Consider the following 19,353-nt stretch of genomic DNA (forward strand, 5'->3'; position numbering starts at 1 on the left):
ACGAACAGATAAGAAACAACAGACCGGGAAAAGGAAGAGCTTTGGATTTCCCAACAGCATCCCTGGAGGCTGGAAGCAAAACGTTGCGACTGGAGACATGTTGAAGGTAAAGTGTTCCCACGCTAGAATTCCATACTCTGCCAAACCATCACTCCGAGACGAGCATGGAATAAACCTATTTCAGGCACGTACCCTTTCCAGAAAGCTACTCGAGGGCTGACCTGAGCGAAATGCGAGCGTAAACCAAGACGGAGCTGGCCGATTCCAGCGAAGAGCTCGGGCGCAGGAGCCGCCGGATGGCCCCTGAGGACAGCTCGAGACGGGGCGGTGCGGTGGGTTCAGAGGGGCGAACGGGGGCGGAGGGCGCCAGGAATTAAACAGAGCCAGTGCGTTTGAGCCTTCGGGCAATGTTACCGATAGGCGTGTGGCAGAAACGTCAGAAGAAAACCGCCGCCGGTTGGTACAAATCTAGGCATGAGAACAGCACGAGGAGCCTGTGAGCTCAGGAGAAAAAGCCGGAGCCAGGGCGGAGGGCTAGGGGGCAGGCGACCACCCGGGGCCGGTTCTGCGGCGCTGTCTGGACAGCTCAGTGCTTAGGCCGCGGCAGGTCCACCATGTCTGCAGTGGAAACCCCAAAGCCCAGCGGCTCGGTGTAGACACGGAGGTTTCCATCGGTGGAGGGCTGCAAGCACCGAAAAGGACTTGCCGCGGGGGTGAACGGCAGGGGGCCGCCGCTCTTCACTGCGAGGCTTCGGTTCTGCGGGAATCAAAGCCACATACTGGCGTCACTCTGATTTTAAAACAAATCCGGTCAGAAGGAGTCGGTGGCGAGGATGCCTCAGCTCTGCGCCGCGGAGGCCAGCCTTTGCCGGCCGCAGCCGCCGTCTCCACGGCAACGGGCCGCGTCTCCGAGCGGAGCCTCTCAGAACGGCGCCGCGTAGGGTCGACGCGAGGGTGACGCACTTCCGGTGATGGTCACGCCCCCTCCCGCGGGGGCGTGGCCGCAAGTTCCGCGCGCCGGCCGCGCTGGCCTCCGGGTCCCGGCGGGGTCGCCGGTGTTGCTCGGCCCGCAGGAGCCCAATCCTCGGTGGCCTCCGGGGCGCCACAGTTTCGGAGCCCAAGCGGACAAGGAGCCCGGCTCCTTCCCATCCAGGCTCACGCTGCTCGGCTCCGCGCCCCCGGTCCCCGGCGTGGTGACAGGTGCGCCGAGGCCGCCGCCTTTTGACAACGTGTACCACACGCTGCCCGACGTGAACGCGCCCTCCGTCCGCTTTTGGCGCGGAGGCGAGCCCGGGCCCTTCCCGGGAACAGTGCAGGAGGCTTCCCCGTCGCTGTCGGGGCACGGGCCGGGACTCCCTCCCTCACGCCCCGCCTCCTGCGGCCGCGTGCGTCACCTTCGCTGCTGGGCCTCCTGGGAGTTGTGGTTCGGACCCGCCCCTCCGGCTCCGGCGACAGCGGGCTGCAGACTACAACTCCCGGCAGGCCCCGCGGCGGCCCCAGGAGCCCCGAGCTCGGGGTCCTCGGCTGCCTCAGCCGGTGGTCTCCGCGCGGCAGGGCGGCCTGGCTGTCGGGGGCTGAGCAGCAGAGGGGCCGCTGGCAGGCTGCCACACACACCGAAGCCGTTGGCAGGCCACTGGCAGATAGACTCGGCTCTTCTCTGGCCCTGGAGCCCCCAGGCCGAGCGGGCGGGACGCAAACTTCCGGGCAAGTGGAGGGGTCGACGGGGGCACTAGGGTCTGGCCGCGACCGCGGCCCGGGGCGGCTTCCCGAGGAAGGGGGATGGGATGGCAGGAGGCGGGGCGGACCCGGGCGGGTGGGGCGGGGTCACGCTTGGGGGTGCGCGCCCGCCCTGCCCAGTCCGGCCCGGCCCGCCCCCGCTGTCCCCGCGGAGCCTCGGCCCGGGCACAGCGCCGGGCCCTGACGACTGCAGCGCCCGGCCGCCGGCCCTCCGGCTCCACTCCCGCCGGCCGGTAGTGTTCGGGCGCTGCGGCTCCTGCGCGCACCAGACTGATTGCTGCAGCAGGAGCGAGGCCGCCGGAGCCCAGGGAGCCCTGCAAGGCGGGAGGCAGGCCCCGGGGCCCCGCTGGGTGTCGCGGTGTTGGCGGGGGAATGGACATGTAGACAGCGGGCAGCCCAGGAGCAGTCGGGTCGGCTCCGTCCGCCCGCCGCGGTCCCGTCGGAGGTGCTAACTGTGCGTCTTGGCATCTCCCAGGCGCCACAGGGTTGGATGGCTCAGGGCTTGCGCTGAAGCTCGGCAAGGCTAGAGGCCAGCCCCCAAGTCTCCAGGCGTCAGGGCTGCAGCCCAACAGGCTCAAGGCGGGCAGGGGGGGCGACTGGACGGCCAGACAGGTGAGCTCTTGACGGGCTTGTGGTGTGATAGTTTGGATTTGGCTGTTTCATCCTGCGGATTCTGTTTGATGCCATGTCAGAGGAGTTTTGGTTGTTTTTGCGTGTGTGTGTATGTATGTGTGTGGGTGATAATTCTGCTTGCCAGTCCTCTGCGTTCAGAACCGATCGAAGAAATAAGGAGAGGTGCCGAACGGGCTTCTTCCTGGTGGGCACCTGTGGGGCTGGGGATGAGGCAGTCCGAATGCAAGCCTTGGCAAACCCAGTCCTTCCTGGCAGGTGCCCTCCTGGCCTCTTGCTCCAGATGCAACAAGTATCTGAATGCCATGATCCCGCGCAGAGTGGCCCTGTGCAGTGGTTGGGGCGTGACACCCCAGTCTGCAGGGGGCCTGAGGGCTTCCATCTCAGGGCCAAGATTCAGGCGATGACAGCCCTGTACTTCCTTTGGGCCTTCTGCCAGCAGGTGTCTTCGTGCTGGGCCAAGTTGGGTTTCCTAGGTGCTCTGTCTCAGGGCTTCCCTCCAGTCCCTAATGGGCCAGACTCCCCAGCACCCAGGATGTCCCCCTTTGTCTTGGCCAGACCTGCTACATGACAGGAGCCCGTGATTCACCAAGTTTTGCCAGTTGATTTTGCCCCACATGGTGTCGATTGAAGCAGCATCATCAGGCGCAGCCGGAGGCGCAGGGAGAGGAGCGGCAGCGCCTGTCGCATGTCATGTCAGCGTCACGTAACTGTATTCTTCTGAATAAAGGCAATTTGCCAACTTCCTAGCTAAATGGGATTTAATCTTGATGGCTTTTAAAAGTTTTTCCAATAAAATATTCACAAATAGGGAAAACCTCTTATTTCTACACTGTCCTAATGTATGCTGGCAGTTCCTTGAGACAAGAGAAACTAGTACCCAGCAGAACAGACCCAGATGTCCGCCTGTTTGGTTGAGGTGGTCAATGCTAGACGTGTAAAACTGCCTTTTAAAAACCATTTTCTCCAGACTTGCTTGCTGGCTGCCTGTGTGGTTTGCTGTGTTCTGTGTCGGCATGGCTGCTAGTTTCCAACAGGAAACCTTGGTGGCTGTCCAATTTGTGACCCAAGAAGTAGCCGCTAAGTGTCTGGAATGCTGACTCGAGGCTGGTTTGTGTTCTAAGGTAAGTTAAGTTTTGCTAAGGGTGCATCTGTCCCTTGAGTCCTCATGCGCTGACTGAGAGGGGTTTTTTTGTTTTTTGTTTTGAGAGAGACCGTGCGCGTGCGTGCTCGCGTACCAGTTGGGGGGAGGGTGAGAGGGAGAGGGAGAGAGAATCTTAAGCAGGCTCCCTGCTGAACGTGGAGCCTAACACAGGGCTCGATCTCACAACCCTGAGATAATGACCTGAGCCAAAATCAAGAGTCGGACGCTTAACCGACTGAGGCACCCAGGCGCCCTGCTTCAGAATCATTTTAAACATCTGCAGTGACAGCTTCTGTGGGGGTTTGGGTGCCAGGCAGGGGTATGGCCGGTAAGCTCTGAGGAAGATGTCAGAGTACGGGATTTCTGGCAAAGGAAGAAAGAGAACTCTCTGGGTGAATACCCCACTGAAATGGGTCCTCCCTTCCTCTGTAGCCTCTCTTGGTCTGGTCACTGCCTCCCGACTCCTGCCCCTGGTCCATTCCCCACCCCCTCCCCACCCAACCTGGTGGGACCTGCTGAAGGAAAGTAGCGAGCCCTAATACCAGGAGGGCTGGGCACCTGACGTCACGAGCATGCTCAACACTTGCTGGGCCCCAGGGACAGCGGTGACAGACCAGGCGGAGAGGTTGCTGGAGAGAAGGGATGGAGAGACCTGGAAAGCTACGCAGCCCCCTGTGCTAGAGTGCCATGCCAGGACGCTGCCGAGACGCAGGAGCTGGGTGGACGTGTAGGAAGGGACAGCAGAGGGGTGTTGTGGGGGCTCTGTTCAGGCCTGAGCTGAGGCGACACCATGCTGGATGGAGACGCTAAAGCAGAGGGTAGATTAAGACCTGCATGGATCGGTGCTCGGGGGGAGGAGACAAGGAGACTCCCAGGGCTGCGGGGACCTCCGGGTGTGAGCGCGCCGGGCGCCGGACAGAAGCGCCTCTCGCCACAGGCTGGACTGCTCTGCTGCTCCATGTGGGGCTGTCACTGGCTGAGGAGGCCCAGACCTGGCTTCTCATAGACCCTTCCAGGCTCTTCTCCACCCTGCTCTTCGTTCTCTGCCCTATTGCCATAGGGCAGGACCAGGCGTGCGTGGGCCACAGCTTGCTCTCCTTCAGGGTGCCCCCCCGCCCCCGTGTCTTGTTGGAAATGATCCTGTGGCATGTGGCCAGTGGACCCACAAGACCAGCGGGTGAGCAGGTGTGGTGGCTGCTGGGCAGGCTGAGAGGCTGGCCGCAGAATGGCTCGTGGCACTTGGGTCCTTTCCTGCTCTGGGCCCTTTACTTGAGGGTGGAGCTGGTTTCTGGGCTCAGCAGATGGGGTACCCCTGCTAGCAGGGACCTTTCCTCGGGCCTGTCTGCCCACACGTGTTGGGTTTGTGGTCGCCTGGGAGGAGGCGCACTCTGGCTGAGCCTAGCTCAACAGGAGCCCATGGGAAGGGCAAGGAGTAGCTCAGTGTGACCACCGCTGCCAGTTCTCGCGGGTTCCCAGCATGCGGGAGGATCTGGCAGAGGTGGGCAGGGTAGGGGTGGGGCCTGTATGCGAAGGGGCACACCACCACTCCGACAGCGGGCCACCGGCTCAGGCCGTGCTGCTCTGCCCAGGTCACACGTCTGTAGCCGCTGCTGCTGGGGGAGCACCAGGCGGGAGCCCGCCGTTCCTCACCACCAAGGTAGCAGCCTTGGCCGCCTCCCCTTGTCTGGAGCTCGCGGGCACCGGAGAGTCACAGGCGTTCTCAGGGGGCGTTCTTGCTGTGGGCGTTCTCGGGGGGCCTGGGCTCAGCTGTGCTCCGTGGGAGAAATCAGAAGCACTTGGTGCTGCAGGCTGCTGTGGCCTCGGGCCCAGGTGCCCCGCCTTAGCAGGGGCAAGACCAGAAGGGAGGGCAGCTGAGAAGGGACAGAAGAGGGAAGCAGAGTGACCCAAGAGGTGAGGCGCTACGCGAACGAGCAATGAGGAGTTTCTTTGCAGAAAAGCTCCTAACTAGTCCGTGGGTTGGGAAGGTTTATCCTTCCAGAACACCCACCAGCTCCTGCAGAAGCCCCCGGAGGTCCTGCCTGGGCGGGGTGAAGAAGCTGCTTCCACAGGGAGCCTGTCCAGGAGGGAGGAGAGTTTGCAGAAGTCGGAGCTGGCCGGGTGGTGTACCCCTGAGAATCGGAGGGGGTCGTTGGCTCAGACACCAGGCTGGGCATGGACTGAGGCCCACCCCTATGGGCAGTGCCCCTACCCTGCCCACCCTGTGCTGGACACAGGTTTCAAAGTGGAGCTGGGCAGAGGGAGGGCGCCAGATGGCCTGTGGGGCTTGGCCCCTGCCCGTGGCAAAGCCTGGCCGCCACAGTTCTCACTGCCCACCTGCGGCCTCAACTGGGGGGCAGGGTTTCCTGAGGGGCCCAGGCCTGGGATGCCGAGTGTTGGACTTGGGGGTGGGGCGGGACCCGGGATCTTGGAGAGGGGCCCAGGTAGAGGGGTGACAAGTGGTTTCCCTCCTGCGTTGCTGGCCACTGGGCCCTCCCGGGAGCTGGCGGTAGCCTGGCTGCTCCTCACCTGCACCCCAGCCAGCCTCAGTCTCCCTCCAGCCTCCTGGGAGCCCTGTGAGGAGATGGCCGGGTTCACACCCAGACCTGCCTTGGGCAGGGCCCCAGGCCCGCTGCTTTTCCAGCCTCAGAGCCCTGCTGGCAGCACGGCAGACCGTCTTCCAGACCTGGAGTGCTGCTTGCCCTCTTGCAGTCTGGGAGTCCCTGCGTCCTCTCCAAGTCCTGTCGATTTTCCCTCAACTGTCATTCAAATCCAGCTGTGTCATTAATTAAAAAAAAACTTTATTGAAGAAACATATAATACAGGTCCCAGGTCATAAGTGATCAGGACAGAAACAGCACCTAGATCAGGAAATAGCACGTTCCTGGGTCCCAGAGCCCCCACGGCGGCCTCCACCACCATCTCCGTGCTTTGTGAACTTTTTGTGAATGGATTCAGATAGTGAACACGAGGGCGCTTTCCTTCAACATCTGCAGAGCTCTGCCCCCAGATGCTGGCTGTGTATAGTGTGGGGTTCGTGCTCCCCTGGGGGCAAATCACATCTCAGGACCCAGTTCATCCTTGAGGAGACGGGGAACGTTATTGCTGTGAACACAGGCCCCCCCTCCCCGTACAGTCTGGAGTGGGTGGGCTGCAGTTCTCCAGAGAAGACCCCAGAGTGACTCGAGGCACTGTCCACTGACCGAGGGTAGTGTCCCACTTTTGAGCAGCGGCCTGGTGACCAGAACCCTGATTAGTCTTTGGGCAGGCGCACCTGTGCCAGTGCTGTGCCCCTTTACCTTGGGGCGCCCACTCCTATGCATCTGAGTTCACTGCACACCGTGGGGACAGGCCCTCTGTGGGCAGAGCTGTCTTCTCGGGCCTGCGGCCTTTTCAGTCTCTTAGTGGTGTCTTGATGGACGCTGGTTTCTGACGTCAGCGCAGCCCAGCTTACCAACTGGCTGCGCGAAAAAGAGTGTTTTCTTCTGAAAGCTTTATTGTCTTACCTTTCATGTCGATATCTGCAATCCAAGTCAGTTAATTTTAGGACAGATATGTCCTGATGGGCCACTGTGTGCCAAGCACCCAGAACTGATCTCTCATCACAGGCGGACCCTCTGTGGGCATTTGCCAGGTCTTGTTCCCTGGGGGTCTGCCATCCTCTCGCCAGAACTGCCCCTCTCCTTCTGCTCGTGCTCACCACGAGGCAGGATCTCATAGTGGCTGGAGGGGTCTTTCCACAGAGGTGCCCACCTTTCCTCCAGGGCAGGTGCCATTTGCACCTCTGAGACTAGTCTCTGCTGCCGCGGGTGGCCAGGTGAGCCTCCTTTGGTTTATAGTGCACGCACTTACCACCTTTCTCTCTGCCTCAGGGCATTTGCACAGGCCCTCCTCCCCCTCCCTGCCTGGCTCTCCCAGACTTGTTCCCACCTGTCTCCCTGGCAGCCCTCCCAGAACTGGCGAGAGCCTGTGTGGCCTTGATGTGGCCTGAGGGTGCCATCTGCCTGCAGGTCCTGGAGCAGTCCTGCCCACCATGGACCCAGACCCCCAGGCAGGCGTGCAGGTGGGCATGCGTGTGGTGCGCGGCGTGGACTGGAAGTGGGGCCAGCAGGATGGCGGTGAGGGCGGCGTGGGCACAGTGGTGGAGCTTGGCCGCCACGGGAGCCCCTCGACCCCTGACCGCACGGTAGTCGTGCAGTGGGACCACGGCACCCGCACCAACTACCGCGCAGGCTACCAGGGCGCGCACGACCTCCTGCTGTACGACAACGCCCAGATCGGTGTGTGCGGAGGCCGCGGGCCCCGGGGGTGGGGGTGGGGCAGAGGCCCCTCGCGCTCCCTGACCCTGCCCTGCCCCCAGGCGTCCGCCACCCCAACATCATCTGTGACTGCTGCAAAAAGCACGGCCTGAGGGGCATGCGCTGGAAGTGCCGCGTCTGCTTCGACTACGACCTGTGCACGCAGTGCTACATGCACAACAAGCACGACCTCGCCCACGCCTTCGAGCGCTACGAGACCGCTCACTCCCGCCCGTGAGTTCCGCCTGCCGCGCACTGGCCTCGAGGTGTCAGGGCCCCGGTAGCGCTGGGTCCTGGCTTGCCGCAGCCCGGGCCTCGTGACGGGCACACGCGACACCTGAGCAGGCCTTGGCCTCGGGGGGTGGGGGCTGCCCCCCGCCCCCCGGCCACGCACTCCCCAGGCTGCAGCTCAAGCCCTTCCTGAGCCATTTCTTGGAGCGGTGGCCGAGGTCACTGTCACTCCGGAGGCTTGGTCATTGACACCAAGGGGGTGCCCTGTGGAAGGTAGCCCTGTCCACTGGAGCAGGTCTGCAGAGGTGGGTGCTGCGGATGGGGTCTCCGTCCTGGCACCAGCCCTAGAGCCAGATGTAGCTGGTCCCCCAGTGCAGCTGTGGTGGGGGCGGCGATGACCTGTGTGTGGCCGTCCGGCCAGCATCCCCTGTGTGAGACCTGGGCAGCCGGTGCTGGGAACTGACCCAGAGGCACAGCTGGGAGACCCTGTTGGCCTGCCTAGGGGGCTCCATCGCTGGGGGTGAGGAGGTGGCAGGGGGAAAGAAGCTGGGAGGATCTCCTGGGCTGGGGTGGCCTCCCAGAGGCCCCACCCACAAGAGGCTGGCGCCCTCGTCTCCCGGACGCGTCCCATGGCTCGTGGAGGGGCGGTGCGTGTTCGGTCCCAGCTGCCTGCTGGCCAGAGCGGGAGCAGGGATCAGCTGTCCGGGCACTTCTGGCCAAGCCTGTGCACCTCATTATCTCTTTGTGCAGAGCCCTCCTCTGGGCCAGACTGTGCACTGAGCTCTGGGGACAACCCTAACGGCAAGGGGCTCGTCAGGAGGCAGCAGGCGTGGGGGGAGGACCGCATAGGGAGGCCGTGCTGTGAGGGGGCCCGGAGTGGAGGCCGCTGACTGGCCGGGCCGGCCATACTCGGGCGAGAGCTGGGTGGGGCAGAGGGCTTGCGCCCTTGCCCTGCTTCCCGCGTGGCCCAGCACGCGCTCACTCTCTTGCAGGGTTGTGCTGAGTCCCCGCCAGGGCCTCCCAAGGACCCCGTTGAGGGGCATCTTCCAGGGGGCGAAGGTGGTGCGGGGCCCTGACTGGGAGTGGGGCTCGCAGGACGGTGAGTGGGGATCTGGGCTGCCACTGGCCGTGGCTGAGCTTCACTGCACGGGCTTAGCCTGCGATGGGGCCCTTGTCTCCACAGGAGGGGAAGGGAAGCCAGGCCGAGTGGTGGACATCCGTGGCTGGGACGTGGAGACAGGCCGGAGCGTGGCCAGCGTGACATGGGCCGATGGTACCACCAATGTGTATCGCGTGGGCCACAAGGGCAAGGTGGACCTCAAGTGTGTGGGCGAGGCAGCTGGTGGCTTCTACTACAAGGAGCACCTCCCAAGGCTCGGTAGGGTCTGGCCCCAAGGACACCACCCCTGCCTGCCCAGCTGCCCTCCCACCCTGGCTCGGTCCTGGGGCAGCGCTGCGCGTGGGGGGCCTGGGAAGTTGCCAAAGGGAGGGACGCCGCTGAGGGGGCCTGTTGACGCCCCCAGGCAAGCCCGCGGAGCTGCAGCGCAGGGTGAGTGCTGATGGCCAGCCTTTCCAGCACGGGGACAAGGTGAAGTGTCTGCTGGACACAGACATCCTGAGGGAGATGCAGGAAGGCCACGGCGGGTGGAACCCCAGGATGGCGGAGGTGAGCCGCCCCACCTGCTGAGCCCCCTGTACCTTCCCCTCCCCACATCCTCTGGACCCCCAGCCCTCCCGCTCCACCCAGCCACAGCCTCCATGACCCGCCACAGTTTATCGGACAGACGGGCACCGTGCACCGCATCACGGACCGTGGGGATGTGCGTGTGCAGTTCGGCCATGAGACCCGCTGGACCTTCCACCCTGGGGCTCTCACCAAGGTGCATGGGGGGCTGGGCTGAGCCCCGTCTGTTCGCTTCTGCATCCCCTCCACGTACCTGATCGGCTCTGGGAATGCCTTTCTCCAGCCCTGAGGGAACGGGAGGGCTTTGTGGGGGCCAGAGGGGCTGAGTTCCACAGAGGGAATCCAGGCACGAAGGGACACAGAGGAGGGTGAGGCGCTGGGGGCTGGCAGCCCAGACACTGACCTTAATTCTGCTGGCCTAAGGAAGCCACTACAGCATTACAGGTGGGAGGTGACTTTCTAAAATGCTCCCCATGGGTGTGGCATGGGGAGGAGCATGTGGGGGGCAGTGGAAAGGCCCTTTAGGAAGAGGGTGGACACAGTCCAGGATGGTTGGGACAGGGGTGGGCACAGTGAACTCTGGGAAACGGGGTTGTGCAGATAGGGGCCGTGGGTGGAGGCATGTACCCCTAGCACTGGGCTCTGGACCTGGAGTCCTGGCCCTGGGGGGGGTGTCATAAGACCCATGGTTTGCAGAGTAAGTCTTGTACAGGGGAGGGCACAGGTGTGGGGGAAGTGGCCAGGAAAGGTTTGGGGATGGGGGAGGAGTGGCCCCTAACCCCCACTCCCATGGCAGTCTGACCCCGCCCCCTGGTTGTCCCAGGGCCCCACCCCCACCCCTTGTGCTGGTCTAGACTGCCTGGGCCATGTTGCCTGCTTCTCCATCAGTGTGTAGGGACAGGCCCGCCTTGGCCTTCACCCCAGAGTTGGCTTTGGTCTGGTCTGGATGGCACTGCCTGGCTGTCTCTCTGGCCGTCACCCCCATGGCTCCGGGACTGGCCCCCCAGGACTGCTCTAGGTCACGTGTGATTCTCCTCCAGCTCTGAGGCAGGGGCTGGGGTCAAGTTCGGGTCTGCCTGTCCTGTGGAGCCCGGTGGCGGTGCTCTTCTGCTCCACGGCCCTGGGCAGCCACGCTTGCCTGGGGCGCCCCTCACGTGCCTCTCTCTGTCACTCAGCACAATGCCTTCTGGGTGGGCGATGTGGTGCGGGTCATCGACGACCTTGACACAGTGAAGCGGCTGCAGGCCGGGCACGGCGAGTGGACAGATGACATGGCCCCTGTGAGTGCCCCCGCTCCCACCCCCACCTCCCCTCCGTCCCTCCCAGGAGGCCCGCCTGTGACCCTACTGTCTCCCGCTCAGGCCCTGGGCCGCATTGGGAAGGTGGTGAAAGTTTTCAGAGACGGTAACCTGCGTGTTGCGGTCGGCGGTCAGCTGTGGACCTTTAGTCCCTCCTGCCTGGTGGCCTACCGGCCCGAGGAGGACGCCAACCTGGATGTGGCCGAGCGCGCCCGGGAGAACAAGAGTGCGTGGGCCTGGCTCGGGCGGCGGGCGGGAGGCAGAGCCGCTCCTGGCCACCCCTGAACTCGAGCCCTGCCCCACCCAGGCTCCCTGAGTGTCGCCCTGGACAAGCTTCGAGCCCAGAAGAGTGACCTCGAGCACCCAGGGAGACTGGTGGTGGAGGTGGCCTTGGGCAGCGTGGCGGGGGCCCTGGACCTGCTGCGGAGGCACCCAGAGCAGGCGAGCTCCCGACACCCCACGCGTCCTCCCCTCAGCCAGCCCGGGGGGCGGGGCGGGCCGGGGTCTGACCTGCAGACTCTCGGGCAGGTGGACAGCAAGAACCAGGGCAGGACCGCCCTGCAGCTGGCTGCCTACCTAGGCCAGGTGGAGCTGGCACGGCTTCTGCTGCAGGCGGGGGCAGCCGTGGACCTGCCGGATGACGAGGGCAACACGGCGCTGCACTACGCCGCCCTGGGGTGAGGCCTGGCAGGGGCGTGGGGGCGGGGGGCTGTGAGTCCAGCCGGTGGGCATCGCACCGGTCCTGCTTCCTCTTCCATCAGGAACCAGCCCGAGGCTGCCCGCTTGCTCCTGAGCTCCGGGTGCGGGGCCAACGCCCTGAACAACACCCGGAGCGCAGCCCTGCACGTGGCTGTGCAGAGGGGCTTCCTGGAGGTGGTGAGGGTTCTCTGTGAGCGCGGCTGTGACGTCAACCTGCCTGTAAGTGCTGGGTCCCCTGGCCCCGGGCTCAAGCACACGACGGCATTTAGCTTCCTGCCGAGTGACCACTGGCTCCCCGCCGGCAGGATGCCCACGCTAACACCCCCCTGCACTGTGCCATCTCGGCGGGCGCAGGCGCCAGCGGCATCGTGGAGGTCCTCACCGAAGTGCCGGCCATCGATGTCACTGCCACAAACAGCCAGGGGTTCACCCTGCTGCACCACGCGTCCCTCAAGGGCCACACGCTGTGAGTTTGGGGTGTGCACAACCAGTGGCCAGGCTCCTGGTGCTGCTGGGCCACTCTGGGGACACTGCTGACCCCGGGCATGTCTCCCCACTCGCACAGAGCTGTCAGGAGGATTCTCGCTCGGGCACGGCAGCTGGTGGACGCCAAGAAGGAGGATGGCTTCACGGCCTTGCACCTGGCCGCCCTCAACAACCACCGGGAGGTGGCCCAGATTCTCATCCGAGAGGTGTGGACACAGGGCCCTGGCCCAGCCCGGGGCCTCGGGGGTCAGGGCCCACCTGGGGTTCCTGGGCTGAGCCTGTGCCTGCCGCCTTTGCCTCTCCTCAGGGCCGCTGTGATGTGAACGTTCGCAACCGGAAGCTCCAGTCCCCACTGCACCTGGCCGTGCAGCAGGCCCACGTGGGGCTGGTGCCGCTGCTGGTGGACGCCGGCTGCAGTGTCAATGCCGAGGATGAGGAGGGGGACACGGCCCTGCACGTGGCGCTGCAGCGTCATCAGCTGCTGCCCCTGGCGGCTGATGGGGCCGGGGGGGACCCGGGGCCCTTGCAGCTCTTGTCCAGGGTGAGGAAGTGTGGATCTGGGTGCTGAAGAGGTGGGCCGTAGTGCCCGACTGCAGGCAACGGGCAGGGCCTGCGGGACTGTCCCCCTCCACTGGGGGTGTCTGACCAGGGAGCCAGGCCTTCTTGGGGGTGGTTTACTCTGGGGGCTGTGGTTTGCCAGAGGCGTTTTCTGCGACCCAGTCACCGAGGCGTGGCCTGACCAGCCTGGGAAAGGGAATGGGGCGCGGTGGGGGTGGGGTAATGTCTGGGAACTCAGCCCCTGCCCTGGAGTTCCCTGGCGGGGGCGCTTTTCCTGCCTGCCTCCCTCCTGTTTCAGCGGCCTCAGATGGCGAGGGGCTGCCCGGGCCTCGGGTCAGAGGTAGAGTTTACCCGCAGGCCAGTGGGCCGGCCCTGGGGCCTGCTCCGGCGCCCGCCCTCACTGGCCTCTGTCTGCCGCCCAGCTACAGGCCTCTGGGCTCCCGGGCAGTGGGGAGCTGACGGTGGGCGCGGCGGTCGCGTGCTTCCTGGCGCTGGAGGGCGCCGACGTGAGCTACGCCAACCACCGCGGCCGGAGCCCGCTGGACCTGGCTGCCGAGGGCCGCGTGCTTAAGGCTCTGCAGGGCTGCGCGCAGCGCTTCCGGTGAGCCCGGCGGGGGCGGGGGCGGGGGGGGGGCGCGGGCCCGGGAGCCCCGGGGCCCTTTCAAGCCCCTCCTCCAACCGCAGGGAGCGGCACGCGGGCGGCAGCGGGGGCGCGGCCCCAGGCCCGAGGCTGGTGCTGGGCACCCCTAACACCGTGACAAACCTGCATGTGGCCGCGCCGTCGGGGCCCGAGGCCGCCGAGTGCCTGGTGTGCTCCGAGCTAGCGCTGCTGGTGCTGTTCTCGCCGTGCCAGCACCGCACGGTGTGCGAGGGTGAGTGCGGGTGTGTGTGTGTGTGCGGGGGGGGGGGGTGTGCCCGAGCCCACGCGGGCCCGCCCAGCCGCGCTCCCCTCCCCCCGCAGAATGTGCGCGCAGAATGAAGAAGTGCATCAGGTGCCAGGTGGTCATCGGCAAGAAGCTGCGCCCAGGTGGGTGGCTCGCCCTGGACCCGCGTCTGCGCGCACGTCCCGCCCCCACGGGCGCGGCCACGCCTCCACCCGCGGCCCCGCCTCTCCTCACCCCTCACCCCGATCCTGGCCCGCAGACGGCACGGAGGTGGCCAGCGCGACCCCGGCGCCCGGCCCGCCGCGGCAGCTGGTGGAGGAGCTGCAGAGCCGCTACCGGCAGATGGAGGAGCGCATCACCTGCCCCATCTGCATCGACAGCCACATCCGCCTCGTGTTCCAGTGCGGCCACGGCGCGTGCGCGCCCTGCGGCGCCGCGCTCAGCGCCTGCCCCATTTGCCGCCAGCCCATCCGCGACCGCATCCAGATCTTCGTGTAGCCCGCGCCACCCCCGCCCCGCCCGCCTCGCGTCCCGGCCGCGCCCCGCCACGTTCAGGAGCCACGTCCCGCCGTCGCCTTCGCAAGCCCCCACCCCGTGTTTTATAAAAAGATTCTCGGACTTTTCCGCCTGGTGCCTGCCTGGGACGGGGACCGGGCGGGTCCGCACCCCGGCCCGCCGCGCCGCTGCCCCCCACCCGGGCTGTCCTGACCCTCCCCTTTTCCGCCGCTGCCCTGCCCCGGCTCCAGAATCTGCGCTTTGGCCAGTGCCCCGCGCGTCCTGCTGTTTCTAGCGCTGACGCTTCCAGACCCCATCTCCTGAGCCAGAGTCCTCTTCCCGGCCGAGGCGCAGGCCGCCTCCCACGGTCCTGGCCTGGGTCCATGGAAGGATGGGCCTGGGAGCGTGGGGTCCTCCAGAAGGGCCGGGTCGCCAGAATCCGGGTGTCTGCCCAGCTGGTGGTCTTCCTCCGACCCCCTGCTGCGTCGCCCCCACTGCCCCTTTCTCTTTCTCCCAGGCGGACATTGTAGTCGGCTCTGGCCCTGTTCTCGCGGTGGCCCGTGGGGTCCCTGCTAAGCAAGGGGTTGGGGGAGGTGTTTCTTTCGGGCCAGGGGCCCCGTAGGGTCTTAGGACCGTTGAGCGCGGTGGGCGGGAACAGGGCGCTGGGGAGAGGGCGGACACGGGGAAGGGAGCAGTTCGTTGGGGCAAATATTTAGCCATGCAGAGCGGGGCGCAGCTCTCAGCTGGTCTCGGCGGCGGGCAGGGCGCTTTCCAAGAACCACCCGAAATGCTCCCCGGGAGCCTCCCGGCTGTCGGCCAGCCACTTGGCACTGACCCTGCTGGCCTGGTGTCCTGCTGTCACTCTGGGCGCAAGGCCTGGATGGAGACCGCGGAGCGCCAAGCCCCCTGGCCTGGTCTGGCCTCGTGCCTCTTCCTCTGCTCCCTCCCCCCACTAGTCCCCGTGCGCTCTAATCCCCGCAGGCGTCTGGGAACCCAGTTCCCCCAGCCCTGGGGAGCCCTTGCCAACCTCTGGCCTGGCTCAGCTTCTCCAGCCTGCAGGCCCTCCCGTCGAGGCTTCCGGCCTCAGGACACTGCTCCCCTGCCTCCCCACACAGGCCCATTCCAGACCTTGGCCCCAGCCAGGGGTTCCTGGCTCCCACAACCCCCGCACCTCATTCGCTTCCCTTCTTAGCCCCCACGAGGTCTCTGAGCCTCGTCCTCTGTGGCACTGTCCCCCTGCCTCTCGCCCCGCCCCCACCCCAGCACCCAGTACTCACTCTCCTCATCCCCACCCCTCTCTCGGGACGGGTCAGGCAGCTGCGCGGGCAGGGGACAGGTCCCGAGTTGGCCAGCACGGGGGCTCTGCTCCCAGAAATTCAGTGGTAAGGGGGCTGGAGGAATTCCTTCCAGGAAAAAAGCTGGTCTCAGGACCCTGACTGACTACCCTTCTCTTAGATTGAGCCTTTGGCATCTCTCCCTTCCCTCGCTGCCGGGCCCTCCTCGCCCCCCCTCCCCAAGTGACCCCGCCCAGCAGGCCCTGCCCAGGCTGCTGCCACCGACCCACAGGCCCCGGGTCCGCACCCCAGGCTGGCGGCAGGGCTGTCCTGACAGCAGGGACGGCCGGCCAGCTGGTTCCCTTCAGGGGCACACGCCTCCCCCTGCACCCACCCCTGTAACCCGAGCCGCTCATAGCGCCTCCCCGCGCAGCCCCACTGGGCCCTAGGCCCCGACAGCGAGTCCGCAGGCGCCATGGGCCTCGGGGCCTGCATGTCCTTGGCGGCGTCGGGGGCCCGAGCCCAGGCTCGCCGGCTGGAAGCTGTGCTGGGCGCCGTGTGCCTGCTGCCAGTGCTCCTGCTGCTGGCCCGGCTCGGGGCCCCTGCGGCCCGGCTGGGGGCCAGCGCAGCGCAGGTGAGAGCGGGTGGGGACGGGCAGAGGGGTGGGCGGTCGGGGGTCCAAGAGCCTGCGTGTCACCAGTGGGGGTGGGGGGAAGGGGGAGGGGGAAGCCCGCATCAGGCCTCCAGCTCCGCCCACTCCAACCTGGCCTGTGGTCAGTAACCTTTTTTTTTTCTTGGCCGTAAAAGCAGCACACTGGCTGGGGTAGAAAACCTGACAACGCAGAAAGACCAAAGGAGGGAATTTCAACACTCCCTGAACCACGCACCCGCCCCGTTTTCTTTAGTTCTTTTTCCGAGTGTTTTCAGACGTGGGGATGATCCCCACGAGTACTCGCTTTCCTTGAAGGGAGACATCGCCGCACCCTACCCCGCGGGTGTCTTCGCCACTCCAGGACCCGGTCCTCTGCCCCTCCAGGCGCCCCGCAGACGCCGCTACACGCTGACCCCGGCCAGGCTGCGCTGGGATCACTTCAACCTCACCTACAGGTGTGACGGCGGCCCAGGGTGGTGGCGGCGGGGGAGCGTGCCCCAGCCTGGCCGCCACCCTTGACTTTAAGCCCCATCCCAGGATCCTCTCTTTCCCACGGAACCTGCTGAGCCCCAGTGAGACCCGGCGGGGCCTGGCCACCGCCTTCCGCATGTGGAGCGACGTGTCCCCCTTCAGCTTCCGAGAGGTGGCCCCTGAGCAGCCCAGCGACCTCCGCATAGGTGGGCGCCGTGCCCCCGCCCCCGCCTGGCCCCGCGGCCCCCTCTCAGCCCTGTGCTCCCCCAGGCTTCTACCCGGTCAACCACACGGATTGCCTGGTCTCCGCACTGCACCACTGCTTCGATGGCCCAACAGGCGAGCTGGCTCACGCCTTCTTCCCCCCGCACGGGGGCATCCACTTTGATGACAGCGAATACTGGATCCTGGGCCCCACGCGCTACAGCTGGAAGAAAGGTGATGGCCTGGCCTCCTCCGGGGCCTTCTGTCCTGCGGTGGCCACAGTGGGAGGGCTCTGGGGATGGTGGCTGTGATTCAGGTTCAAGTAGGCAGGAAGGGGGAGGCTGGGAGGCCATAGGCCTGGGTTCAGGAGCCCTGAGCACACCACCCCCCCCTGCCCCCACCCCCTGCTGCTGGAGCCGGAGTTGGAGCTACATTCCTGGGGACCGAGCTCACTGCCTCTGCTGGCCTGGAACATTCTTATCTTCCCGTGGCTGTGCCGAGGGAGGCTCCGTGGCCGCACTGCAGCAGATGTGGCCACGGCAAGCAAGGCTGGCGGGCAGAGTGGGGAGGGCTGGGCCAGGGTTTGAGGGGCTGACCTGCGGGACCCGCAGGAGTTTGGCTCACCGACCTGGTGCACGTGGCGGCCCACGAGATTGGCCACGCGCTGGGCCTGATGCACTCGCAGCATGGCCGGGCGCTCATGCACCTCAACGCCACTCTGCGTGGCTGGAAGACGCTGTCGCAGGACGAGCTCTGGGGGCTGCACCGACTCTACGGTGAGTGCTGCACGCTGGGCGGGCTGGCGCGGCTGCCGGCAGCCCTAAGGCCGGGTCCCCCTGCCGCAGGCTGCCTGGACCGGCTGTTCGTGTGCGCGTCATGGGCTCGGAGAGGGTTCTGTGACACCCGCCGGAGGCTTATGAAGAGGCTGTGCCCCAGCAGCTGTGACTTCTGCTACGGTGAGGCCGGGTCCCCGCTCCGGCTGTGGCTCTGGTGGGAGACGGGGACACTGACGTGGCCCTCTCTGACCCCGGCCCCTCCCACGGCCGAGCAGAGTTTCCCTTCCCCACGGTGGCCGCCACTGCACCACCACGCAGGACCAAGACCAGGCTGGTGCCTGAGGGCCGGAACGTGACCTTCCGCTGTGGCCAGAAGATCCTCCACAAGAAAGGCAAAGTGTAGTGAGTGGCCCTGTCCCATGAGCCCCTGGGGGGGGCCGCGGGGTCTCGGGACCCTGCCCAGCCCTCCCCCCTCCCCGCAGCTGGTACAAGGACCAGGAGCCCCTGGAGTTCTCCTACCCCGGCTACCTGGCGCTGGGCGAGGCACATCTGAGCATCATCGCCAACGCCATCAACGAGGGCACGTACACGTGCGTGGTGCGCCGGCGGCAGCGCGTGCTCAGCACCTACTCCTGGCGAGTCCGAGTGCGGGGCTGAGGCCGTGCGGGCTGAGGCCGCTGATAAAGCACTTTCTCTCTCAAGTCTGCGCGCCCTTTCTTGGGAGGGAGGGCAGCTGACCTTGGGCCATGCGGGGGCGGGGGGGGGGGCGCTCAGCCTGTGCTCAGCTTGATGTGGGGGGCCTGGGGCCAGGACACCCCAATTTCCCCACAGTTCCTTGCGGTGAGGATGCAGTCCTCAGAGGCCAAGACCCAGGAGGGTTTTTCTTGGCTGGTCCTGGAGAAATGGGGTAAACCACGGCCCGAATGTAAATAGCACCCCCAAGAGCAGGCTGAGCCTGAGGAGCCCGGGGCCGTGGGTGCGTCTTGGGTTTGCTCGGGCATGGCTGAGGCGGGAAGGCTGAGAAGGGCAGGCCGCTGTGCCCTGCAAGGCCTCCAAAGGGACTGGGATGGGGGTTGGGGCAAGGGAGGCCCAGGAGCGAGCGAGCGCCTAGACAGGAGTCGGGGGAGGCTGGTGGTGCCAGCAGAAGGGACAGCGTGGGGCAGGTGGTGCCCCAGGCGGTGGCAAGCACCCCCTCTCCCCTGCCAGAGCGACGCCCTGTCCAGCCCTGTCCAGTGAGACAGGGAGCTGGAGACCTGGCAGGCCAGGAAGAACCCGGCCAACATGGGGTCAGAAGCCACCCTTCTCCCATCCTCCTCCCAGAGAACGCGGGCCTGAGGCCCCTCCAGGCAGCACAAGGGCAGGACTAGTCCGCCAGGGGCCAGCTGTGGAAAAGACATACCAGAGCTTTCCTCCAAGAATATTTTACTACGTCTTAAAACGTGTTCACAACCTGGTACAAAACCCACTGTAGCCAAGAGCTCTGGGGGGCCTGGGGCCACGGATGCCCTGAGGGGCAGGAAGGTGGAAAGCAAGAGCCTGAAGACTGAACGTAGAAAAATCCCCGCCCTCCGCCCCCCTCCATTCCACGTCAAAGCCAGTACCCTAGTGGCGCAGCCGCCAGCGGGGACCACGCGGGTCTGTGTGCTGCGGGCATGCTGTCCGCACCGGCCATCCGGGGACGCCCGCCCACTCCTTGCAGGGCAAGTCTGACACATCTGAAAAAACACAGCCTTCCCTTCCACAACAAGGAAAATGTGATTTAATTCTACAAATTTACAAGCCAAGATAAAATAAAAATAAAATGTGGAAAAGCAAATGAGACGGGCAGTCTGAGA

General features: G+C 65.6%; 3 protein-coding genes across 8 annotated transcripts in view; 2 read left to right on the forward strand and 1 right to left on the reverse strand.

The window, feature by feature from the left end:
• The first annotated feature begins 2,214 nt into the window (after nucleotides 1-2,214).
• Nucleotides 2,215-14,262, forward strand: MIB2 (MIB E3 ubiquitin protein ligase 2). Of its 3 annotated transcripts, none has more exons than XM_040645633.1 (20): nucleotides 2,215-2,349; nucleotides 3,338-3,491; nucleotides 7,519-7,788; nucleotides 7,869-8,040; nucleotides 9,030-9,136; nucleotides 9,221-9,415; nucleotides 9,561-9,703; nucleotides 9,810-9,917; nucleotides 10,897-11,001; nucleotides 11,083-11,245; nucleotides 11,327-11,460; nucleotides 11,548-11,696; nucleotides 11,781-11,937; nucleotides 12,024-12,184; nucleotides 12,284-12,410; nucleotides 12,512-12,745; nucleotides 13,185-13,363; nucleotides 13,447-13,634; nucleotides 13,724-13,789; nucleotides 13,906-14,262. In XM_040645633.1, exons 3-20 carry the CDS (start codon nucleotides 7,542-7,544, stop codon nucleotides 14,142-14,144), a joined length of 2,874 nt encoding a protein of 957 aa, XP_040501567.1. In that variant the 5' UTR covers nucleotides 2,215-2,349; nucleotides 3,338-3,491; nucleotides 7,519-7,541; the 3' UTR covers nucleotides 14,145-14,262. The 3 variants fall into 3 exon arrangements, with proteins under 3 accessions (XP_040501567.1, XP_040501569.1, XP_040501568.1); XM_040645635.1 differs by having other exon boundaries at nucleotides 9,822-9,917; XM_040645634.1 differs by lacking the exon at nucleotides 3,338-3,491.
• A 1,445-nt stretch (nucleotides 14,263-15,707) lies between these two features.
• Nucleotides 15,708-18,219, forward strand: MMP23B (matrix metallopeptidase 23B). 4 transcript variants are annotated; one of them, XM_040645637.1, is made up of 8 exons: nucleotides 15,713-16,049; nucleotides 16,383-16,522; nucleotides 16,605-16,744; nucleotides 16,809-16,976; nucleotides 17,354-17,518; nucleotides 17,588-17,698; nucleotides 17,794-17,920; nucleotides 18,001-18,219. In XM_040645637.1, exons 1-8 carry the CDS (start codon nucleotides 15,891-15,893, stop codon nucleotides 18,173-18,175), a joined length of 1,185 nt encoding a protein of 394 aa, XP_040501571.1. In that variant the 5' UTR covers nucleotides 15,713-15,890; the 3' UTR covers nucleotides 18,176-18,219. The 4 variants fall into 4 exon arrangements, with proteins under 4 accessions (XP_040501574.1, XP_040501570.1, XP_040501573.1 ...); XM_040645640.1 differs by having other exon boundaries at nucleotides 15,708-16,049; nucleotides 17,354-17,698; nucleotides 17,837-17,920; nucleotides 18,001-18,092; XM_040645636.1 differs by having other exon boundaries at nucleotides 15,712-16,049; nucleotides 17,354-17,698.
• Nucleotides 18,220-18,288: 69 nt separating this feature from the next.
• LOC121106380 overlaps nucleotides 18,289-19,353 on the reverse strand; it is a 2,202-nt gene continuing 1,137 nt past the window's right edge. The window contains exon 2 of the mRNA XM_040645525.1: nucleotides 18,289-19,291. Within this exon, the coding sequence (XP_040501459.1) occupies nucleotides 18,289-19,233 (945 nt within the window). The 5' untranslated portion in view covers nucleotides 19,234-19,291. The remainder of the gene's footprint in view (nucleotides 19,292-19,353) is intronic.

The sequence above is a fragment of the Ursus maritimus genome, unplaced genomic scaffold, assembly GCF_017311325.1.
Source record: "Ursus maritimus isolate PB19 unplaced genomic scaffold, ASM1731132v1 scaffold_32, whole genome shotgun sequence".
NCBI classification, from domain to species: domain Eukaryota; kingdom Metazoa; phylum Chordata; class Mammalia; order Carnivora; family Ursidae; genus Ursus; species Ursus maritimus.